General features: G+C 39.5%; 2 protein-coding genes across 13 annotated transcripts; one reads left to right on the top strand and one right to left on the bottom strand.

Annotated features, from left to right (window-relative positions):
• Positions 1 to 218: 218 nt before the first annotated feature.
• On the top strand, positions 219 to 23883 carry mcm9 (minichromosome maintenance 9 homologous recombination repair factor). Of its 12 annotated transcripts, XM_077510361.1 has the most exons (19): positions 219 to 514; positions 8601 to 8727; positions 9911 to 9997; positions 10652 to 11948; positions 12312 to 12365; positions 12729 to 12910; positions 13183 to 13348; positions 14499 to 14605; positions 15619 to 15825; positions 15898 to 15979; positions 16081 to 16281; positions 16355 to 16480; positions 17235 to 17354; positions 17455 to 17629; positions 17717 to 17919; positions 18079 to 18282; positions 18792 to 18874; positions 19300 to 19445; positions 20381 to 23883. In XM_077510361.1, exons 6-19 carry the CDS (start codon positions 12746 to 12748, stop codon positions 21828 to 21830), a joined length of 3435 nt encoding a protein of 1144 aa, XP_077366487.1. In that variant the 5' UTR covers positions 219 to 514; positions 8601 to 8727; positions 9911 to 9997; positions 10652 to 11948; positions 12312 to 12365; positions 12729 to 12745; the 3' UTR covers positions 21831 to 23883. The 12 variants fall into 12 exon arrangements, with proteins under 12 accessions (XP_077366487.1, XP_077366488.1, XP_077366490.1 ...); XM_077510362.1 differs by lacking the exon at positions 12312 to 12365; XM_077510364.1 differs by lacking the exons at positions 10652 to 11948; positions 12312 to 12365.
• On the bottom strand, positions 2238 to 11823 carry hsf2 (heat shock transcription factor 2). The gene is made up of 12 exons (XM_077510382.1): positions 11631 to 11823; positions 11143 to 11251; positions 10631 to 10758; positions 10299 to 10423; positions 8554 to 8629; positions 8409 to 8470; positions 8246 to 8324; positions 7568 to 7701; positions 6950 to 7216; positions 5735 to 5834; positions 5052 to 5118; positions 2238 to 4397 (listed from the first exon to the last, which is right to left on the bottom strand). The coding sequence occupies exons 1-12, from the start codon at positions 11721 to 11723 to the stop codon at positions 4081 to 4083; spliced, it is 1557 nt and encodes a 518-aa protein (XP_077366508.1). The 5' UTR covers positions 11724 to 11823; the 3' UTR covers positions 2238 to 4080.
• Positions 23884 to 24220: the final 337 nt, after the last annotated feature.

Genomic DNA, 24220 nt, shown 5'->3' on the forward strand with positions numbered 1-24220 from the left:
GGGAAATGAAATCAGGATGCAGGCACTTTTAAAACTGATGAGACACGAGGTTTCATTTTAATTCCATGTTGAAAACTGGACACCAAAGAGCTATATGGAGGATTTCCCCAAAAAATATCTTAACAATAGCCTTTTTATTTCACCATTTATGACTGAAACATATTCTGGCCAATATTATTTAGGAAGCGTCCGGTCCGAATCCTTCGAATTTCCCGCCCTCTGTCTGCGGGATGTGACGTCATGCACGTTCTCGTCAGTTTCCTGTAGTCGCGAAGACGGAAGTAGTACCGATTTTCGCTGCCCCAGACACCTGCTGTTACTCCGCGGAAGGCTGCTTAAAAAAATGAAAACAATGTCAAGTGCCACGAAAAAAAAAAAAAAAATTCTAAACTTGATAGTGACCGACGCCGGGCAAGAGTGAACATTGGGTTGACATTTCAACGGTGGAGAGAAGTTGAGCTCGGACTTGGATTCGAAAAGTGATTCACAGCTGGCTTTCTTTCTACCCCAAAAGGTAAGAAGCGAGTATCTTGACATTTAGCAAAAAAAAAAAATGTGTTGTTTTCAAATAGCAGTAACTTCAAGATCGACCACTTCTCGGTCGTTACTATTGGGGGTGAAAGTGAGGTGGACGGCAACATTTAGCGTGAAAGGGGCGGCAAAGTTGAATGAAATAGAACAGAATGACTTTATGAAGAACAGACGTTCCATTCCGCGGCGTTTCAATCCGGCTAAATTGTAGCTACATTATGCTAACAGAATGTGAACGCTACTACTGAATGGCGATAACATTCACGGCCGTATCACACTAAGTAGTGAATGGTTCTATTTGTTTTTCACAATCGTCAATTTCCATAAATGACAGCCCACCTTTCGGCTAACGCACAATGACGCTAGACTGGGGGCGACATAAACCAGCGGTGTCCAAACTACGGCCCGGGGGCCATTTGCGGCCTGCCCTCCATTTTTTTTTTGTGTGGCCCGAGACATATGCTAAAAATGGCATTTGACTCAGTTCAAATAAAATAAAAACAGAAGTGTTTGGAGATAGTCAACATAAGAAGGGAGGGTGTCGAAAAACACAGGTGCTATTAAAGTTTATTTTAGTTAACTAAAACTAACAAAAAAAAAACTAAAATTCAAAACCATTTCGTTAACAAAATAAAAACGAAGATGCTTTAAAAAAAAAAAAAAAAGAAAACTAACAAACTACATTTTATGTTTACAAAACTAGAATTATAGCAAAAATGTCCTTTGTTTTAGTCTTTGGTAATTAATTTAACGCATGAGCCTTTGGGGATGATTTTAAATGTGATTTTTAGTAGATTTATTTTGATGTAAACCGAAATAATGATGTTGCACTCAGTGTTTTTTTTTTAAATATTGCGCACAAGTAATACACATGAAAAAAAACAACTAAAAATAAGCATTTATTAAAGAACTAAAACTAATTAAAAAAAAAACTCAGACCCATCTTGAAAACTAATTAAAACTAACAAAATAAAACAAAACAAAACTCAAAACAAAATAAAAACTAAAAAGAAAATTTCCAAACCTATAATAACCCTATTGCCATATTACAAATAAAGTGGAATAAATTGGTTTATATAATGTAGCATTTTTCTAAATATGCAAAAGCACACATAAATTATTTGTACAATTTTTAGGACTAAACACAATTTCTCTTCATAACATTATGTGGCCCTTGCGTCCTTCTGATTTTCTGTATGTGGCCCTCAAATGAAAAGGTTTGGACACCCCTGACAAACTAATAATGACTAGAATCAGGTTGACGTCCGTCGAGCGGGGTGACTACAATATGTAACTAACTGCATATTGACATCGGAATGAGGTCCAATTAATTGACGTAATTTGCACATCGTTTTGGAGTACAGCACAGAACTGGACTTCGACCGACTAAAGCAATATGATCTGCACGTCCCGTGGACATAAATTGTTTAGTGGGGATCGAGAGTCTCATTCCGTGAAGTGGCCAGCTTTGTATAACTTTATAAAACTTCTTACCTCTGAAAACATAGTTTAATTGGATATGAAGAGCCCAGTCTTCAGTATTGAGGTTGTGCAGGTACGAGTGCGCGCAGCGTGTACGAGCGTGCAGTTTGTTTTCGGCCACAGGTGCCAGTAGCGATTTGAAATTTTAAATCTTCCATATAGCTGCTTTAACAGACAGCTGGTCCACTTTGCCAAATACAAGCAGCCCCCGCCAACATTGCGCGAAAGCTTAACATGTTTCTGGTTTATTTCGAGACAACTGGGACAAATTTATATTTCAAGTCAATACAAAGTCCTGAGGTCAACAGGTAACACATTCAACTTATCACAAACTCGCGAGATCCGATAAAAGAGCTGTATTCAAAGTCTGCCTTTCGGACTACTGCTCATTTTAGCCGTCATATACAGCAGCTTTAGCCAAGCATCATTGGGTTCCATTAGATACAAATGTGGTGTGCCCTCGTTAGATCTGAATGAACACAAACCAGTATACAGTTTGTATGATACACGAACAAAAAAAAAAAAGATCATTAGCTCTTGCATATATATTTTTTTTTTCAAGTTTAAATCACATGAACATGACTTTTATATCAACTTTGCTAATGTTGCAATGGCGAGTGCATATTATAAAGATCATAACAGTACATCCAATCAGAGTGCTCCAACGCCATAACGCTGCTGACATCCTTTAACAGCATTCGCATCTAAAATTGTTAAACGGACAACTCGTGACAGCGAACATCCAAATGCAAAAGTGAAATTTAAGATGCAGCTCTAATATTGGATCTCAAATCTCATACAAAACACACCTCCTTTTAATGGAGCCCTGCACTTTTCAACAGGAACAATGACAATGCAATTTGAACAATTACAGCGCGTTTTGTGGTTAGTATTTTAGTCCCTCATTAAATTAGCTTTCTTCCAGTTGTCAGTTATGAAAGGGGAAATCAAAGGGAAGCGTGCCTGACCGTGAGGCTTAACACCAGGAATGTTCCTTTATGAGAAATGTTGTGGACAGACAGACGATGAGAAGAACAAAAAAACAAAACAAAAAACAAATGAAAATAAATAGAATTATTTACAGTCTATTTGCTAAGGAACGCATATCGTCAGTGTACAAGACACTGACATCTCCTGTTAGTCTTTTGACCTGACTGCATGGACGTGTGCACGTTTACACCAGCTACAGTTTGTGCCAGCCTTAATTACATTTGAACAAAAACAATCCGGATCAAAAACGCACATGTTGAACTTTAACACATGGTAGAAATGGTTTCCTGAAGTAATATAATGGGAGCGTAGAGCCGCCAATGTGGAGTAAACATTTTTGCCTGGCGGGTATGTTAGAAAATACTGGCAAATACGATCGAACGTACTCGCAAATATGTTCGAACGTACATGTAGGCTACATGCTACAAAGTTAGCATACCTTCCCATAATGCCAAGCGTAATACCCCATTGCTTTACGGGGCAAAAAATGAAAAACCTAAATCATGCACGGCAGACATAAATTGTGAAAGTTACGAATACTACTACTTAATTTTCTAATGAATTGGAAACGTGGCCCAAATGCCTAAAAAAACGGGTTTTTGTTTTCACTCGCGCATGCGCAAATAATACCCCGTGGCATTATGGGAAGGTATGCTAACTTTGTAGCATGTAGCCTACATGTACGTTTGAACATATTTGCGAGTATGTTCGAACGTATTTGCCAGTATGTTCGAACATATTTCAATACGTTGCATGCGCAAATAATACCCTGTGGCATTATGGGAAGGTATGCTAACTTTGTAGCATGTAGCCTACATGTACGTTTGAACATATTTGCGAGTATGTTCGAACATATTTGCGAGTATGTTTGAACATATTTGCGAGTATGTTTGAACATATTTGCGAGTATGTTTGAACATATTTGCGAGTATGTTTGAACATATTTGCGAGTATGTTCAGTAATTACCCAAATTCAGCTTATTCATTTCAGTTGAGAACCGTTTCAGCGTCATTGAAGGCACAAACTGCAGCTAGAGGGATGCCACGTGGACAAAAACGGCATTGTGGCCTCACCGCTCACACGCCATCCATCTCGGGGCAGATGGTCTCAGGGCCGCTCGGACTCAGTTCGCACAAGTAGAAAAGGGTCTCTTCGCTGGCTTCGGCCTCCGTTAGGGGCTCCAGGCGGATGAGGGAGCTGCGGCCGGCCTGCTTGGACTCCACGCTGCCGTCCAGCAGCCCCGACAGAGGCTCGGATCCGACAAAGCCCGCCGAGGTGGAGGAAAGCTCCGCCTGGGTGCCGCTTCCTCCGCCCAGGTCCACTTCTGCGGGAGCAGTGCAGCCGTCCAGGAAGGCCAACAGAGGGCAGGAAGTGTACTGGATCAACTGCTTGTCTGAATACAAACAAACAAACAAGGCATCGGTCAGCTGACAGGATTAGCATCATAAAATGATCAGTTGCTCAACTGTAAAATGTAGCAAACATACTTGCCCTCACGGGTATTTTGCTTGCTCGAATGTGAAGAGGACAAGGTTATTTTGGGTCACAAAATAAATAATTGAACAAAAACAAACTAAAATAAAAACAAAACACATTTAAAAATAAAATAAAATAGTACAACTACCTTTTACATTTATAAAACTAACTAGAATTATACCAAAAATGTCCTTCGCTTTCATCTTTAATGTAATACATGAACCTTTGTGGTTGATTTTAAATAGAATTTTTTTTATATTAGCTGCAAGAAGGACTTAGAAAAAGTTCACTGTCTGTCCCATTGAGGATGAATGCGGAAAAGTTGATATTAAATGTTAAATTATGCAAAAATACTGTAAGTAATGTTGAATCAGACGATATATAACCCGGAAGGCCTGAATTTTTAAAGCTAGTTGAAATTTGAACAGTGTAAATTGGAAGTATTATGTGGGAGTTGTTACGCAGCAAAAAAAAAAAAAAAAAAGTGTGGAGAATAAAAATCACAATAACATATGTGGGAATGTTGAGCATTCCCACAATAAATTAGTAACCTTGGAGGAGACGCACTCACCTGTGTTGTCTTCTACGTGCTTGCCCCGATTTACTTGTGCTGGGATTTGTTTAGAAGATGCACTCTCCTGGGAACAGCGGAAATCAAACTCAAACTAGGGGTGGGCGATATAGGAAAAATGTCATATCGCGATTCTTTAAAAATAAATTCACGATCTTGATTTTATCACGATTTTTTAAAACATATTTTTAGACTAATCTTTACATTTTTGAAAATTTTTGTAAATTTTAAAACATATTTACAATGTATATAAAACCCTGAAAAGAAAAAAAACAGACTTAAGCCAACTAAGCTTTCTGAACAGATTTCAATTGAAATAGTGCAATTATAGCAGCTGTGGTCGATATTCTCCCAGACTACAGGAGGCAGTAAAGAGTGACTACAGTGTATAAACAGCGTAAGATGCTATTCGAAACCCAACCCAAAAATGTTCTTGACAAGAATATGTTGTATGCGCTCCCTCTGCTGTAAACAGCATTTTGATTAATATCGTGTTTGTGGAATGTGAATTAACCAGCAAAACCCACCCATTTGTGGTCAACAGCAAATGGAAAAATGGCCGCCTTGCTGAGATGGATGAAAAATGGGCGGATTTTGCTGCTTAATTCATAGTCCACAAAAGCGATAATCAGAATGACATCGTTACATTAGTGGGGGTGCATACAACCATCTTATTGTTTTACCTCAAAAGTATCAACGTCGATGCCCTGTTTCCCGTAAAGCATGGCCTGAAAATCCTCCAGACTGCAGTCAATGCTGTCCAGATAGTCCATTAGGTCAAGCCTAACAACAGGGACACAACATCACCATGACAGTTAGCAGGCATGATGTCACTATTTCCAAAGTAAAAATAAGTGTGCTCACTGATTGACAAAAAAAACACACCAGCTGCTGTTGTTGACTGTATCGCACTAACACGGTACATTTAGTTCACCAGCTTAATACTGTTGCCGTTAGCTTACATCACTGGCAACTTAAAACACAGTGGATTGGGTATAAAAAGTCCACACACCCCTAAAGTGCCAGGGTTTTAATGAGTTAAAAAACAAAAAAACAAGTTAATCAATTTGTTGTTGACTTTACTTTTCTTCAAGGGATACTTTACTTATTTAGCCATTTTGGGCAGTCAAACATAAATATTTTGCCTAAAATAAATGTGATATTTTCATTCTTTTTTATGTACAATTAGTACCTTTAAAAAGACATTTTGCAACTTGCTGTCAACTGAAAATGACATCACAAGGGCTCAGGTAACCAATCACAGCTCAGCTTGTGAATGTCACATGACCAAACCTAGGAAACAGGTGAGCTGTAATTGGTTAGCTGAGCCCTTGTGATGTCATTTTCAGTTGACAGCTAGTTGCAAAATGTTTTTAAAGGTACTAATTGTACGTAAAAAATGATGAAAGTATCAAATTAATGATAGACAAAATGTTAACTTTTTATTGCTATAATGGGCTAATATTGTGCTTTTGTACATAACAGCAATGCTTATAAACTACCTTTAATCTCTAATAACACTTAATATTGAGGCACTTACTCGCTAATGCAAGCCCACGTTAAGTTCCTCCACGTATTGACTCGCTTCAAAACATTTTACAATCCCCTTCATCTGACAATTATGTATTTTAAACATAGAAGGCCAAAACATCCCTAATGAAAATTAAATTGCACTAATAAACTAGCCACTAGAGGGTGCTAGAACTGCACAAATGGAAATCAACTTGACTTTTTTTTTTTTTTTTTTTTTAACAGATGTGTTCCTTTTAAATATTGTGAACATGACGAAGACAATATTGTTGCAGTTTTAATATCACGATATCACGATATTGCCCTTATCGTGACATCCCTCGTCGGAAGCGTTAGTGCATACGAATGTGGCACCACAGTCAACGTACTTGCCCAGAAGGTTGATATTCTGCAAGATGGCCCCGTTTTCCTTCAGTATGGAGTCCATCATCTTGACGGGGTCTTCCAGACTAAGACCGGACGCTTTATTGAGCTGAAGGGCGCTGCTGGTTGGTCTGTTGCTGTCCGATGTGCTGCTCCTCGGTTGTCCCGCAACGTTGGCCTCTTTGACCTCTTCTAGGCAGGTTGTGCCGGCCTCTGCCTCAGCTTCCAGCACTGGACAGGGGTCCAAATCTACTTCCACTATTTCAACATCACTAAGGATGTTGAAAAGAGGCCTGTCAGCAGAGCTCGAGCAGTGACAAAAGGGGAAGTCAACGCGCACAAAAATTCTTGACAATAATATCGTCCATGCAGCTCCACTCGTCTAAATATGCTGTTCTGGTTAATATTGTGTTAGTGCAGCTAAATCCAGCAAATTTTTTTTATCAACATCAGAAGGTAGCCATTTTGCCACTTGCTGTCGACTGAAGATGACATCACAGTTGCTCAGGCAACAACTAAATCACAGCTCACCTGTTTTCTGAACTAAGGCTATGTCATCTTCAGCCAACAGCAAGTGGCAAAATGGCCGCCACAACACCCCACCTCAGGTTAAGTTGACTCACCACGAATCGTTGTTTCTGGGTGACCCATCTGTGATCTCCGTGGCTCTCTCTGCATCGTTCTCCGTGAGGTCACAGATGATGATGTCATCCAATGCTTCAGACGCCTTCACACTATTCCGATTGCTGACAGGTGACTAATAGGTCAGAAAAACAAACCTCATCATAATACTGAAACATCAGTCATTAGTTCACTTTTTTTTTTTGACACCGACTGTCCGGAATGTAATAATTAGGGATGTAACGATAAGGGTAATATCGTGATATTAAAACTTCCACAATATCGTCGTCGTCATGTTCACAATATTTAAAAAGGAACACATCTGTTAAAAAAAAAAAAGACAGGTTGATTTCCATTTGTGCAGTCCTTGGCACCCTGTAGGGGCTAGTTTATTAGTGCAATTTAATTTTCATTAGGGATGTTTTGGCCTTTGTAAGTGCCTCAATATTGTTATTAGAGATTGTAGGTGGTTTATATGTATTTGCTGTTTTGTACAAAAGCACAGTATTGTGTTTTTTTTTTTTTTTTTTTTTTTTTTTACATTATTGTGATCATATTTAAAGATCGCCAACACCATTTCAAACCAATGCATTGTGATGCAAGTATTGCTATCACCTCAACTTTATACTGGTAATGGAGTCGTGACTGAAAAATAAATTGATCAAGTTACCGGCACTGACCTGCTCTACACAAACCGTGTCGTCATAGATCTCATGAAAATATTTGGGTTTCTTTCCATTGCTGTTCATGAGAATTGGCCTGCCCCAAAAAAAAAAAAAAGTGAAGTGAGAAATCAGATTCCAGGTTGACAATTCATAGATACGAATATATTTGAACGCACACCTTTTGCGCTTTAAGTTCAGCAGGTGGTTGTTCTGAACCAATGTGACGATGAAATGTACCAGCTGAAAAAGAAACAAAAAAGCAGGTCAGACTCGTAAGTCATCACCTGAGGGGGAAAGAGACCCGCTTAAAGGCCGAAACTTACCTTCTTGATGAGTTGTTGCTGATGAGCATGTTTCTGTCTCAAATCAGAGATCTCCGTCCACAGAGCTTCGTTCTCCCTGAGCAGTTTGAAACAAAAAGAAAGAAATGGATGCTTCTTCAGGGGAAATGAGCAGACTTCTCATACTACTGATCATCTTCAGTATTTTGAAGAACAGTAAGTTGCATATGGAAAATAATTATTTAGCAAGTTCATACTTGTACTTTATTGTCGACACCTGTATTTTCTTTAATAATGGGCTTTTCATTTCTTGTACATTGAGCAATAACAAAGTGACCTTGACTGATAAGCCTGCTGGGAACAGACTTGCTTGCTTCCCCGTCCAGCTGACCTCCCAAAACCTAAGCAGGCATCATAAAGAAATCTTCCCATGATTCTTAGATAAAGAAACCCAAAAGACAAATTGTTTTCCAGACTGTTTCATTCATCTCGCCTAACTGGTAACTGAAAACTCCACAATTACAACTTGTTACAATTATGACAGACAGAATGCTATTGGAATTCCATTTTATTATCAAGCATGAATATCGCATTCTAGTAACTGTTTTTCACATGATAGTGACCATATGATTGCCTTGAAACTGCTTTTTAAAACTCATTCACTGCCAGCCATTTCAGAAAATTTCAAAATTTTTAATACCAATGTGATATTACGTTCAATAATTATATATAAACCGAATCTACCAAATAACAGAATAGACTGCCTACATTTTGTCCCGTCCTGTTCTTTTATAATTGACAGTAGAAAAATATAGGTTTGCCAAAATACAGCCATTTCTCCCATGGACTCTGAAACTGTGTTTATTTCGTATAAAATGGGGCAATGATGTCATCTACCGGTGGTTGGGCATCAGTAAAGTTGTTTCCAAGTTTGATATTTACTGTGGAGCATGCTCAGATTCGCCCCCATTTAGCACCGCTCTAAAAAATACAATTGACAAGTATACTTGTCAAAGGCAGTGAATGAGTTAATCTTCCTGTCTCCATACGATTGGAATATGTTTGACATATTTCCTCATTTAAAGCTCTAAAACATTGAATCCGAATATGTTGTATGTGATCTCACAAGTCTTAAACATGGTATTCTGATTAATATTACTGTTGGAGCCAATATGTGTTGAATATGGTTTGGCCTTTTGAAATGTGAATCATGCCACCTAGTGGCCAGGTGTGTTTAGAACAGCACCATTTGTAGCCACATTGCAGCCTCATGAACACGCCCCTCGTTGATTGAACCAGGTGTGCTGATTAGGAGCTGAAGTGCTGCAACTTTGTCAACCGCACGTACGGGCTGCTTTTCTTTTTGATTTAGAAGCTCCAGTTTATTTTTTGATTACAGGGTTTTGGATTTAATGACTTTGTGCACATCTGAACAAAGAAGAGCCAAAGGAGGACAGTGCCTGGAAACTGAAGTCAGCAAAATTAAGTAAGTTAAGCAATGCTTTTATGCCGGTGGGAGCGCGTTGGCAATGTGCTTACAAAAATGAAACGTGGATCTTGTTGGCTTTAATTGAGTGTTGGATTGTTGGAAAGGAAATTAAGGCTACAACAGTTACATTTGTGGAATATGAGTTATGCAGTAAAATCCACCCATTTTTTATCCATCGCACGGGGCGGCCATTTGTCTGATGATTTATATAGCAACAGTTTGCGCACACACGTTTTCTTACATTTGAGGAAGGCACAAGAATTGCTACAACCCGGCACTTCCGGGAAGTTGCACTGACCTCTTCAGTGTTGCGAGCCTGACGTCGATGTTTTCTTGCTTGCTGTGAACACTTTGAACACTTGCCAAGATCTTGGACAGGTCCTCTTGTCGAATCTTATTTTCCTCAGGACGTGCGTTTGAGACCTGCGCGTCAGAATTTGACCCAAAAAACAACACACACACAAAAAGCTTCATTGCTTCTGTGAAAATGGCTGGGAGTGAATGAGTTAAAGCAACATGTTCAATAAAAACAAAAAACAAAACATGCAAAGTTATATTTTGTGAATTCCAGACAGGTCTTGCACATGTAATGCATAACACATTGAATAATATTAAAATATTCACACTTACCTTTCTCTTGATGTTCTCTAGCAGGTCATCCTGTCCATGTTTGAAGTAAGGGTGCTGAAACTCCACAGGACCGTCTCGCTCCTGCTTGACAACGCCTTGGTCAATGTGCATCACTTTGCGGAATCCATCTGAATTCATTAAAATTGTGCATAATAAATTAGAGGGAACTAGTTGAAGCAAAACTAATATTGCACGACTATTTGTTGGTTTAGAATGTTTCCCTCCTCCAACACACCTGATTCATATGATCATCTGATTTTGCTTATTTTATATGTGTAGCCAACGATAAAGTTAATTTATCGTGGCAGCCAAAATCCTGATCACAATTCAATTAAATTCAAGCTGTCGTGAGGTTTTTACTTTGGATCGTGACCTGCCAAATCCCCAAATCATAAAAGTAATCTCCCTCTGTAGTCTGTAAGATTGAGTACTTTGAATAATTTCAAAATTTTAACGTTAATATAACGACATTCACTCAACAAAACGCTTCATCACAAGAAAATTCGTCTTACACATATTGAGCTGCCTGATGAAGCTGGCCATGTTGTTGTGCTTGAAGAACTTTGGGAGAATCTCTTTGGCAAACCGCTGCTCATCCAGCACCAGGAAGCTATTGCCCTCCTTGAAAAAAAAATAAAAAATACCAACGCCATTATGAGTACTGTAGTTGTATGATCAAACTTGTGTGTCCAAAATGTAAAACAGAAGTGATTGTTGACTGCGCTACATTCAGCAACATACAGCTTGCACACATATCCCTGGAAGCTAGCTACTATCAACCGTTCGTGTAAAGGTTTAGCTGGTCAAAAAGTACATTTCATTTAAAGCACGTTTTTAAATGTCACAAGCCGTTGTCACTCGTGTACTTGTTCCTATCCAAATCAATGCGATCCGACGATCCGCGTCCGACGTTGTGGCGTGGTTAATCGGATCCACTGGCCACCTGTTTTGTGTTAGCTTGTCCATCAAGCAGGCTAATTGCACACATTTGCAGCATTACCTGGCTCCAGCAAATAAGTTCATTGGTGGCTGCATCCTCGACCAGCGTCCACAGCTTGGTAAGGAAAGCCGGGACGTTCGAGTTGTGTTTCATCTCGAAACCTGAACGCCTTTGACGTAGTATCCGCGATTTTCGCTTTTTCGACGGCTTGGGGGGAGGGGGATGCGAATGTTTACCGTTTTGCGGAAGAGGCTCATACAACTTCCGTTTCAAGTGCTTTGGCTCTGATTGGTCGAAAAATTAGTTTTACGTAAGGACTCTCACATGGGACAGCACACGTGCAAACAAAGTGTAGACCACGAGATGGCGACTATAAAGGTATGATTAATTTTCTTTCTTTTTATTTATTTAGGAATTTATTTTTACTTTAGTGAACCATTTTAAAGACGGTTTTGGTCACCGTGTGGTCATGCCTGATTAATCTTAAAATTCCATTTATAAAAGCATATTTCCTTCAGACTGTTATTTCCTTTTCCGGTGGCGAGGGAAAAATTTGTCTTGTGCGCATTAGAAAATGTGCAAGTTTTTTTTTTCAGTTGCTATTTTGTAGGTATACTATAATAATTATATGTGTGAACGCTTGTCTGGTGGAATTATTACATAAAAATAACTGACAAATAATTTGAATTGTTAACTTACAGTTGCAACAGATAATCTTCGGCTTCACTTCGTGCCTTTCAGATAAAATTCGGGTCAACATGTACACAGACGCGAAGCTCAAGTGCAGAATTACAGGTTTGTTGTTTGTTTGTTGAACACAAAAGTGTTCTTTGAGGCGATGCTGGCCTGTAGACAGTAGTGTATTCACCAGGTGCGCAGTTACAAGTTGGATTGAGTCCCTAAAATCTAAAGAAATGCAGTTCGTACTCATAAACATAAAGGTGAATGTTGTTTACTTAAATAATAAATAGCTACACACGGGGTTTTCATGCTGCGTATGCCATCACAAAATCATTATTAAGAAGCATGTGTGCGTTTCATTGTAGTTTTTAATTTACTTTTGACGTCTGACACTTCGTTGCTAACAGCACTGACGTTTGGTACCATCTTATGGTTATGATTATCTGATTATAACATTTGCCCTGTCTGTCTTTCCAGTTGGATCGTAATTCAACATGGCTATAAATGCAGAGCAGGAGGCACTGATTAGCCAGAACTTCGAAGCCTTTATCGCGGAGTATCATCATGGTGACATTATTGAGCTCACTGCAGCCACCGGTGATGACAGACATCAGCCTGTTGTCATCAATGCTATGACATTGTTTGAAGCCAACATGGAGGTATGACATAAACATTCAGAACCTAGTGCACATTCACATCCGGGCAGGGCAGCAAATCAAACAGAAATAATGAATTAATAAACATTTATAGAAAAAATTGCAATATATTTTAATGCAATACAGTATTTCATAGAATCCCCCGCCAGATTTGTAGTGAGTTTTTTGCTGTCTTTGTGGCTTATAAATAATAATTGTTGAAATAAATGGACTTAGCCTCGCTATTCTAAATAATCAGACCAGAATCTGTATATTTGTGTGTTACTTGCCCACAGATCGGTGACTATTTCAATGCCTATCCTAGTGACGTCCTGACAATATTTGACAAAGTTTTGCACAAAGCAGCCATCGAGGTATCAAAGAATGCCCCTGCTAAGCATTCAAATGGACTCTGCCCTCAAGAGCAGAGAATGAAAAACACCCTGCATGCACGTATTACAGGTGAGGCTTGATGTCTCATGCCCAACCAGCTTCTTTCACTTATCCGCTATTACGCTTCGGGGTCAGGAGCTGAGTAGGAAATCCCAGACATTAGTTACTGCACATAGACAATTAGACATGTATAATAAAGATCTCTTTATTGTGACTCGAATGCTTGTATCCCTGCGATAATTATTGATTCACCTTTTATCGGAAAGAACCAATTTTCTCTCTTAGTCACACACATATTTTTTAACAGTATGATAATGTTGCTTAAATTTTCTTGACGTGCCCATCCAGTGTTTTTATTCCTATGTCAAAGGAGTGTAATATTTTCCTCAGCTTTTCATCAGCAGAAAGATCCTATTTTTCCTTTGTTGCGCATAGAAACTGTGACTTGTGTGAATATACTCATGTCGAACTTCAAGTACAAGGAGCTTAATAAGAAACAAATGTTTTTCACATTGTTTGGATGTTTCCTAGTTGCCTACCGGCAGTACCTAGGGGTTGTAAACAAAAAAAATAAAATACAATCATTGATTTATAGCACATTTAAGCTTCGAAAACTAATTAAATGAAGTGTACATTTAAAATCTGTTACCAATGAGTTAAAGTAAACAAATAAAAAAAATAGCTTCCTACAATTTAGTAAAAGAGCATACAGTGCAAGAACAAAATTTTTAAACACATGATTTTAAAAATATTTTAAAAGACCTTAATCACAGGTACGGGAAAAAAGAGCATTGTTTTTAACCTGGATTTCGGAGCATTTCCACTTTATTGGTATGTTTTGAATCTTTAGTCATTCATATTCTTTTTGATAATAATAAAGGATACTAACAAATCGAAGGGCCGTATTATACTGAAATACAGAGGAAAAAAAGTGTATTTATACTCAGGTGTGTTTTATTCACAGGATTTTACGGTAAGTATCCTTCAATTAGGCTTAACTGGGAAACTATTTATCAAACCTGTCAGTGATCTCAAAAGCCAGCATAAACGTATGTCATATTTTTATGCTCTTGTTTAACTTAATGCCCTCATGCAAAAATAATATAGAACAAAGTGTAAGTGTGGATGAGTTTATGTAGAAATCCATACATTTATTTCCTCTTACATTGTTATCACAAAGTGGACAAACATCAAGAACTGTTCTGTCTTGTGTGTCCAGGTTTACCAGTTTGTTCAGAGCTCACAAGGGACACCATTCCCCGGTCGAGAGATGTTGGCCATTTCTTGTCCGTCACTGGGACCGTCATACGCACAAGCGTTGCCAAGGTAATGACTTAATACTTAAGGTGTATTTTTCTATATTTAGTTCAAGTTAAAATGTTTTAATTTACCAGAACGGACTGTAGCATGTGTTCAGATATTTTTCTTGGAGGAGGTGGCACCTATCAAAGCGCCAAGATCATATTTGAACCCACATGTGTATGTGTTATTTCATGTTTATTGTTGCTTCGACTTTACTTATAGGTGCCCTCATATGAAATGTTCACTTTTTGGGGGGTTTTGGTCATAAATATGCCTTGCTACAGCCTGACAAAGTCCCCAAGTTGTAAGATGAACGACCCATGTTTCCCTTTTTTATGGCCGTTTCCGTTTGTATCAAAGTAGGTCAAACAACTCCCAAAACGTGTTAGTTCCCGCGAGTGGGGTGGCCGATTTCGCGGTCCTGTATCTCCGGCCCGGAGGGTCGTGGAGGGCCGGCAGCGACGCCGATGGGAAGCTGAGGTCGAGCCGGTTCCAGGGATGTGTTTATTTTCCCCCGTAGGACTTAGGGTTCGACCGGTACGGGGGTGTCAATCCCAGTAGCTGTACCTGGAAAATGTGCATCGTGAGGAGGGATAGCAGCTCTGACAGTTTGTGGCAAACATTTTACTGACGACTGCTTCAGGAATTTGGGACAATACAAACGTGGATTAGCAGAACATCTTTCACTTACCCCGGGATCGGTACCGACTATTGCAAAAGCATTGCCAATATTCCTTCAGGTGATTGTAAACAGGAGCACAAGGAAAAGATGAGACTTGGCCACGCCCAACTCATTTTGTAGTCAAAAACACACGTAAGTCTGGTGAGCCTTGGCCACGCCCACCAAAATCCACTCGTTTGATGCTAGGCTAACAGTAGGCCTTCCTAGTGGAGACTGCAACTCTACAACAAGGTACAATTTCGTGAACATTTCTTTTGATACAGTATCAGGGCGTCCAGAGGATGGTCGGTGTCGTTGCAGCAAAGCTCATTTCAGGTGATCTTTTAATCCGTGCACATTCCTACCACTTCCACAGGTCCTGGAGTACGAGCGCGATTACATGTGCGCCAAGTGTCGTCATGTGTTTGCGCTGCAGGCAGATTTCGAGCAGTTCTATTCCTTTGTCCCACCGGTGGCCTGCCCCAATCCCGATGGCTGTAACTCATGCAAGTTCAGCTGTCTGTCTGGAGGCGCTGAGCCGACTGCCTGCAGAGATTATCAGGAGATCAAAATACAAGAGCAAGTAAGGTCAACGGTGTATTTTCATACTGTCTGTTTGCTGAATGAATGATTTCAATCACCATCCAAATCACAGGTGCAGAAGTTGTCCGTGGGTAGTATACCTCGGTCTATGGTTGTGGTTCTGGAAGATGACCTTGTGGACAGGTGTAAATCAGGTAGGAAGCACCGAATCCATTAAAAGGACACAGCCAAGCAATACTGCACCATTTATTGTCGTGTTAGCTGATCAAGTGTTTTTATTGAATTGGCTTCCCAGGAGATGACGTGACTGTTTATGGAGTGATGTGCCAGCGCTGGAAACCCTTTTATGACGGCTCTCGCTGCGATGTGGAACTGGTCCTCAAAGCCAACAACGTAGAAGTCAACAACCAGCAGGGTGCTGCTTCTTTACTTATAGAGGATGCTCAAAAGGAGTTTAAAGAATTCTGGGAGCGTTACAAATGTGATCCACTAGCTGGTAAGACTTCTATTCACTTTCAATGTTTAATTCTGCTTGAACATTTTTTCCATTCTCGCTCCACTATATGTAGGCAGGAACCAGATCTTGTTGAGTTTGTGCCCTCAAGTGTTTGGCATGTATGTGATTAAACTGGCCGTTGCCATGGTGCTAGCCGGAGGGGTGCAGAGAATAGATTCTTCTGGAGCCAAGACCAGGGGTATTTATCCTGTTTTGTATTTCATTCAAATTGAGTTGCCTTGTGTATGAAATGTTTACTTGCCTTGCCAAATGAATTGCGTAATATACGAGTTTTACTTTTTTGAATTGAGCTAGTGAAATAAATGTTCTGTTTTCAATAGATGCTGATCCTGGTATTAGTCACCTCGCGAGGAGATACCTTAACTCATTCACTCCCTGCCATTGTCACAGAAGCTTTCGCTCCCGGCTGTTTTCCTGGATTTTGACTGATTTTGCAAGGTCCACAGAATATTGGGTTCTATTGCTATAAAAACATGGAACCTACCAAAAGAAAGATTAGTCTCTTTCTTTCTTTCAAGATTTTGTTGCAAAACGACCATGGCTGATCTCTTATACTCTGCTATCACCTGCTGGTCGTTTTTTTGTAATATTTACTATTGCTTTATGTCACCTCTTCATGTCAGAAGCTGCATCAAAGCCTTCTGTATGCTCTTGAATAAAAAAACAACACTTCAAAAATGTACAAATGCATTGGGAGTAAAGGACAAACTATTAAAAAACATATTTACACATTTTTGGGTTTGAATGAGTTAAAATAAGGCTGGTATCGGTACTCGCCCATCCCTGGTTTTCAACGCTGAGAAAGACCAAAAAAAAAACAGCCAATCAGTCATCTTATAAGGAAGATGCTGCTTTTATTACTGGACTGAAGTTGATTGCTGTCTCACTGTGAACTATCTTTTTTTTATTTTTTTTTATTTCCCCCTCTAAAGGTGAATGTCACATGTTGCTCGTTGGTGACCCCGGTACAGGCAAGTCTCAGTTCCTAAAATATGCAGCCAAGATGATGCCGCGCTCTGTGCTCACTGCTGGAATTGGTTCAACAAGTGCAGGTACGTTTACCTCCATCAGGCTTTGACATTCTCACAACGACGCATACGTGCTGGTGCCGACCTAGCCAAGCCGTTGTGTATATTCTGCCAATTGCTGTAGGACTGACGGTTGCAGCAGTGAAAGATGGAGGTGATTGGCATCTGGAGGCAGGAGCCCTGGTTCTCTCAGATGGCGGTTTATGCTGCATTGACGAATTTAACAGCATCAAAGAACATGACCGCATCAGCATCCACGAAGCTATGGAGCAACAGTCCATTAGTGTGGCCAAGGCTGGGTAAGATATTCATTTTAAACCAAACGTGAGTACAGATAATTTTATTTTATTTTTTTTGTGATCCTCTGTTGTTTTTCCTCTTCATAGTATGGTCTGTAAACTGAACACTCGTACGACCATTCTGGCAGCTACCAACCCAAAGAGCCAGTATGACCCAAATGAATCACTGTCTGTCAACGTAGCGCTAGCTAGCCCTCTGCTAAGTCGCTTTGACCTGGTTCTGGTTCTGCTGGACAACAGAAATGCAGAGTGGGACCGCATCATCTCCTCTTTCATTCTGGAGGATCGAGGTAGGAAAAAGAATATGAAATTGGGATTATAAATCACACTCATGTGACTTATATATATAAGAGATCAGACTGGCATCCCAAATCCCTGTTCCTTAAAGGGAAAGTCCACGTTTAAGCATGATGAAAGCATTACGATTCAGCCCCGTTCTTTGTTCTTAGGACTACCCTCGGAGAGCTCTACTCTATGGTCCATGGAGAAAATGAAGGCTTATTTCTGCATAATAAAGCGCTTGCAGCCACAAGTTTCGGCGGAGGCCAACTCCATCTTATCAAGGTACTATCAGCTGCAAAGGCAGAGTGAAGGCCGCAATGCTGCACGCACAACCATCCGAATGCTGGAGAGTCTTAGCAGACTGGCTGAAGGTGAGCATGTCATTTTGAAAATGATTACAAAAATTATTTTTTCCCCCATTCTATTTAAACATCATTGATTTAATGTAAACTAAGGAGGGAAAACAGCAACCATGAACATGAATACAAGTAGCGATGTAACGATAAGGGCAATATCGTGATATTAAAACTGCTGCAATATCGTCATGTTCACAATATTTAAAAGGAACACATCTGTTAGTCAGGTTGATTTCCATTTGTGCAGTTATAGCCACCTCTAGTGGCTAGTTTTAGTGCAATTTAACTTTCAATAGGGATGTTTTGGCCTATGTTTCAAATCTATGCTAATTGTCAGATGAAGGGGAACCAAATTTGCTTGTGAAGTGATCAATGTGTGCTTGCTTTAGCAAGTAAGTGCCTCAATATTGTTAGAGATTGGAGGTGGTTTATATGCATTGCTGATGTTTGGATATCGTTACATCCCTAAATATAAGATCTGTGATTAACAATACTCATCACGGAACTGTTTTAAATCCACACAGCTCATGCCAGACTCATGTACCGAGAGATTGTGACCATAGAGGATGCTGTTATGGCTGTCTCTGTAATGGAATGTTCCATGCAGGTATTTAAAATAAGCGGTTATTTACCCCTTTTTCTACTATTAAAAACATTTGTGAAGTGTGACAAGGTATTTCCACAATGACAAGTGATTACAGTCTACATCAGTGGTGTTCAAACTACGGCCCGGGGGCCATTTGCGGCCCGCCGTCCATTTTTCAGTGGCCCGTGGCATATGCTAAAAATGGCATTTGTATGTGGCCCTCAAATGAAAAAGTTTGGACATGCACTTGTTTGAAAACTCAACAAATACGTCTGCACAAATCCATTCAATACCGGATTTGTTTAAAAAATATACTTTTGTGCATATAGTACTGGCCAATTTAACATCTGGTACTGACACTAGACCCTGTGCTATGGTAACACCTCTTTGCTCGTTGTTGTTTGAAATTTTGAACGCAAAATGTAAAGTTGTCTGCACTCTGTTAGGGTGGCGGTTTGCTAGGAAGTGTTAATGCGGTGCTGACTTCATTCCCTGATGACCCCGCTCAGCAGTATCAGACACAATGTCAAGTACTGCTGACAGGCCTGAACCTGCCGCTCTTACTTCAGAAGGAGATGGACCGATTGGCCAGGTGGGTAAATGTTGACATGACAAAAAGAAGTGGGCTTGCTGTCGCAGTTAACTTTGTCTCATACCAGCCATGAAGGGACTAATATTGCCCTCACAATAATGGGTCATTAAATGAGTTCATTGTTTGGCCTTCATCTTCATCAAATTTCAGTTGTTTTTGCATAACCTAGCTAAACATCGCTGGCATTAGTTTAATTAATTTATTATTATTATTATTTTATTATTATTTATTATTATTATTATTATTTTGATTTTATAAGTAATTTGTTGAAAAAATGCTTCCTCATCAAATTTTAATTGTTTTTGCATTAACCTAGATAAAAATCACTGGCATAGTTAATTTATTATTATTATTATTATTTAGATGTTATAAGCAGTTTGTTGAAAAAAAATACTTCATCAAATTTCAATTGTTTTTGCATTTACCTAGTTAAAAATCATTGGCTTTTTTTCTTTTTTTTTTTTATAAGCAATTTGTTGAAAAAATACTTTCAATTGTAATTTTTTTAGATTTTATAAGCAATTTGTTGAAAAAATACTTTCAATTGTAATTTTTTTTTTGATTTTATAAGCAATTTGTTGAAAAAATACTTTCAATTGTAATTTTTTTTTATTTTTTCAAAACATTTTTTTAATTTTTTTTTTTTAGATTTTATAAAGCAATTTGTTGAAAAAATACTTCCTTCTAATTCTGGTCTGTGTAACACGAGCAATACAATCTTATAGACTGTAAAAAGTGGATTTATGAGTTCCCTTGTGAAGCACTGAGTATGTCATTTTGTGCTAGAAACCAAATTAACTGTGCCAAGTGTTTTTGCAGCCAAAGCAACGGTTTTAATATTTATTACAGGGTCCATATTATTATGAAATCAGATCTTTTAATACAGCGACAGTGCTATACAGATTATTTCTTTCTCTCTTTCTTTCTTTCACAAGGCTCGAGAGCACCGAGGCTTCCAGCTCTGAGCAGCCAACGGAGCACCAGCATCATTTTGGGGAAACAGACGCCACCACCGAAACGCAACCCGACGTGCCGAAGGCGAACTCGAGTGTTGCCGGGGAAGAGAGCGGCTTGGATTGGTTTTACGCCACCGCGCCTTCTCGATCGTCAGACGAAATCGCCTCTCCGGTTTCCACGTCAACTCAATGCGACGGCATTCAAAAAACACAATCCGACGTGCCGGCTAACATAAATCCTAATCTTAATTTAAATCCTGGTCCGGCAGTCGCTGTTACCGCTGAGGTAAGTGGAGGAGAGAAACATCCTGAAGCTCTTCATGGATCAGACAGACAAAATGAACAGCCTTCAAGAAGTGTGAGAAAAGTCTCAAAAAATCGACGAGAGAGAAGAATCAATGAGCTGCAGCAAGGTCTTGGGAAAAGTGACATTTCCGCCAGTAACGATGTCGCCGTCACAACTTGCGATTCCAGAATTGAGGGTAACCAAGGGCGTCGCGCAGCAACTGACGCAGTGCGACAGGACAAGATGGCAGCTTCAGATGGCAATATTCCTTTCAAGTTTTCAGACTTTACATTTAAACCAAAGAAGATGAGATCATTAGCACACATATCAGGTGCGAGTGCACCCGAATGCAACCTGGACAGCAGAAATTGTCCAACCGCAGCCGGTGGAGACGTTCAACAGAAGGTCGGCAGCCGCGATAAGGCCGAGAGTGCACGTAAAGGCAACGGAAGGAGAAAAAACGAAAAGCAGCCGAGTTTGGAAGGCGGAAGCATGAAAAAGCAGCGGAGCTTTGTCAGCGCTAATGCCACTTTGTCGTTTTCACCTGGAAAGCCGGTCAAGGAAAACCCAGCACAAAATGGCGGCAGAATAAACCAAAGCGATGACATCGATGTGGTCCGGGGTAAAGACTGCTTGACACCTTTAAAACCTGCTTCGACCTCGACAAAATCAACCGTCACCCCCTCAACTCTAGCTAAACTTTCTAAATTCTCTTTCGCTGGCTCGACTGACCCCACACTACCGACAGACCTGGACAAGAATCATCAAATGGAATCTAATCCACGTACTAAAGAAAATGTTGAATTCTCGGGGGCTGATTTAGACAAAACTGAAGAAAGACAGAAAACAATGGAAATGAGCCGGGAGCTAAAAGTCGCATCATGCCTGAACCCGGCAACAAGTGCTCGAACCGAACCAGGAGAACCCACTCATGGTGAAAAAACGGTTAAAGATGGGGCCACAGCATTAAAAAATTGTGGCAAGATGAAGAGAAAGTGTTTTGAACTGGGCCGTCCAACAAGTACTCCCTGTGGTTCCAAAGGTGTGTTCGGCAAAACGTCTCTCTTCGGCTCCGATGAGGTCAATGATGACATTTTTGACACCGACTGGGACAAAGAAATAGCAAAGAAAGCCAAAGTGTGATATCATAGGCAGCACCTGTCTGAATTGAAGAGGAAAAGGACATTACTTTTTTTTTTTTGGTACAATATACCGTAGATGGCCACTAGATGGAAACCTTGATCCACTGTAAATCGGTTCTGTTCCGTCTTGCAGTTTTACACAACCTGTGTTGCCAGGACTCTAAAAATCATCTTTGCGTGCCTGTTGTTGTTGTTTTTTTTTTCTTTCTTTCTAATGTTGTACTCGTCTGACTCTTCCAATAGACTTACTTCCTTAATACTAATTCACTGATACTGTAATCTAACTTTTAAATCTTGCTAATAACTCACCACACAAAGGCTGTAGCGAGAGTTAGATCTTTATTTGATAAATGCGCAACTTTTTTTTTTTTTTAAATTAATAAACAGTATAGACAAGCCGTGGTGAATTCGAATGCTGTGAGTGGTCCATCACTGCAAAGCAATGTTGACAGTGCTGAGTTAATTGGATTTGGACAGTAACGTTACATCAAAAGACGTCACCCACGCCTTCAAAATGGCAGTAATTAGGGCTTTCTTTAACACACGGGGAGATTATCGAGTGGGATTAAGAGTAGGCTATATTACTCATGTTCTTTACAAGCACACAACTAGCCGTCATTTGCAACTAATCTTTTTTTTTTTCCTCCAAAATGCCATCATTGACTGTTTCGCAACAACAAATCCTGAAGGGGTTGCTAACCCCAAAACGAATTAAAACTTAAAAAAAAAAAAGCTTAAAACTTAAACCATTGTTGCAAATCGCTTTCTTCCGAGACGGAGATCAAAACGCATGTACTCAATGTTGCGACGGCGTCACAAGTCGTCTTTGCATGTGAATTCTTAGTTGGAGCTTCGAGAAATCAACTGCCCACATTTCTGACGAATATATGTGTGTGCTTCTGTTGTGCATGTGTTTTCATAGCAGGTATGAGGCTTCAAACTGGACCGTGCCGTGACGCACCAAATTGTTGGAAAGAACATACATTTTCCACTGGATTTAGAACTTTGGACATTTGTTTTATAGTTGTTGTTCTCCCCCATTACTCGATTCATATTGAAGTCTAGCAGGACACCATTACTGCTGACACGAGCAGATTTATTTTTTTCAGCCTAATGATTAAATGTGTTGTAGTCTGCCAAGAGGTATTAAACACTGACAAGTGCCAATGCATAAAATTTACTGCACCTTCAAACAACGTCTGATTAAGTGTAATTCAATCGGCATGCCTTTTTGTTTCTTTTTCAATGCCCCCTGCAAACGCAAAATGATTATGTGATCTCACCAAAAAAGTAGTTTTGTCCCAGACACGTGTTAAGTTTTTTTTTTTTTTTTCCCCCAATAGAATTAAACTAAATTTAAAGATTTGGAAGAAAAAAAATATACGAAAGTTTGTGCCAGACTGAATCTAGTTAAACTACTTCAGACGGGATCGGCCTGTTGATTTCCTGCTCCATTTTTTCCCCTTTCTCATGAACAAGACCCCAAGATATTTGAACTTCTCCACTTGGGACTAGGGATGTAACGATAAGCGCGATATCGTGATATTAAAATTGCCACAATATCGTCATGTTCACGATATTTAAATGCAACACATCTGTTAAAAAAAGTTGGGTTGATTTCCGTTTGTGTAGTCCTAGCACCCTCTGGTGGCTAGTTTTTTTTTGTGCAATGTAATTTTCACAAGGCATGTTTTGGCCCTTCGATGTTTAAAATCTACCCTCATTGTCAGACGAAGGGGAACGTAACATGCATGTGAAGCAAGTCAATATGTGTAGGAACTAGGGATGGGCGAGTACCGATACCAGGTATCGCCTTTTTTCAAGTACTCGAGTACTCGTGGCGCAGACGAGTACAAGCGACCGATGGCAGAGGGGGAAGACATTAAGTGAGTCCTCCTTACCTGTAAGTGGTGCTAGCTTGCAGCAGTTTTTCACCAAAACTTGACCGGTTTGGAAATACTTCAAAATTGTGAATCTTAAACTAAAAGAGCATTTTTGTGTTTTATTTTGAGCATTAAGACTATTGAAGAGTGACTGTGCTGGTTTTTTTTGGTCAAAATTAAAGGAAATATATTTGTTCAAAAATATGTTTTAGTGATTTTTTTTTTTTTTTTTGTGTGTCAAAATGTACTACTGGTATCGGCAGTTGGTATAGGTGAGTAGTGAGGGTCTGAGTATTGGTCTGAAAAAAAGTATCGAACATCCCTAACAATATAACTGTGATATGTACAAAAGGGCAATTTTTTTTTAATTTTTTTTATTTATTTTTATTTTTTTATTTTTTTTAAATACAATACAATATTGACCTTTTTTTTTAAATATCACCAACCTTCCCACAATATCGTTGTCAGGGATTAAACGAAAGCAGGGAACTATGCTAACACATGCTAA

Source organism: Festucalex cinctus, chromosome 21, assembly GCF_051991245.1.
Source record: "Festucalex cinctus isolate MCC-2025b chromosome 21, RoL_Fcin_1.0, whole genome shotgun sequence".
NCBI lineage: Eukaryota > Metazoa > Chordata > Actinopteri > Syngnathiformes > Syngnathidae > Festucalex > Festucalex cinctus.

What these genes read in the sequence shown, in the direction of transcription:
- hsf2 (XM_077510382.1), bottom strand. Translation starts at nt 11,723, where the DNA reads ATGAAACACAACTCGAACGTCCCGGCTTTCCTTACCAAGCTGTGGACG. An exon ending in AGCAACAACTCATCAAGAAG is followed by an intron (nt 8,471 to 8,553) that starts GTAAGTTTCGGC and finishes TTTCTTTTTCAG; the next exon opens with CTGGTACATTTCATCGTCAC. An exon ending in GCACGTAGAAGACAACACAG is followed by an intron (nt 4,398 to 5,051) that starts GTGAGTGCGTCT and finishes GTTTGTATTCAG; the next exon opens with ACAAGCAGTTGATCCAGTAC.
- mcm9 (XM_077510361.1), top strand. Translation starts at nt 12,746, where the DNA reads ATGGCTATAAATGCAGAGCAGGAGGCACTGATTAGCCAGAACTTCGAA. An exon ending in CAAATGTGATCCACTAGCTG is followed by an intron (nt 16,282 to 16,354) that starts GTAAGACTTCTA and finishes CACTATATGTAG; the next exon opens with GCAGGAACCAGATCTTGTTG. An exon ending in TTCTGGAGCCAAGACCAGGG is followed by an intron (nt 16,481 to 17,234) that starts GTATTTATCCTG and finishes CCCCCTCTAAAG; the next exon opens with GTGAATGTCACATGTTGCTC.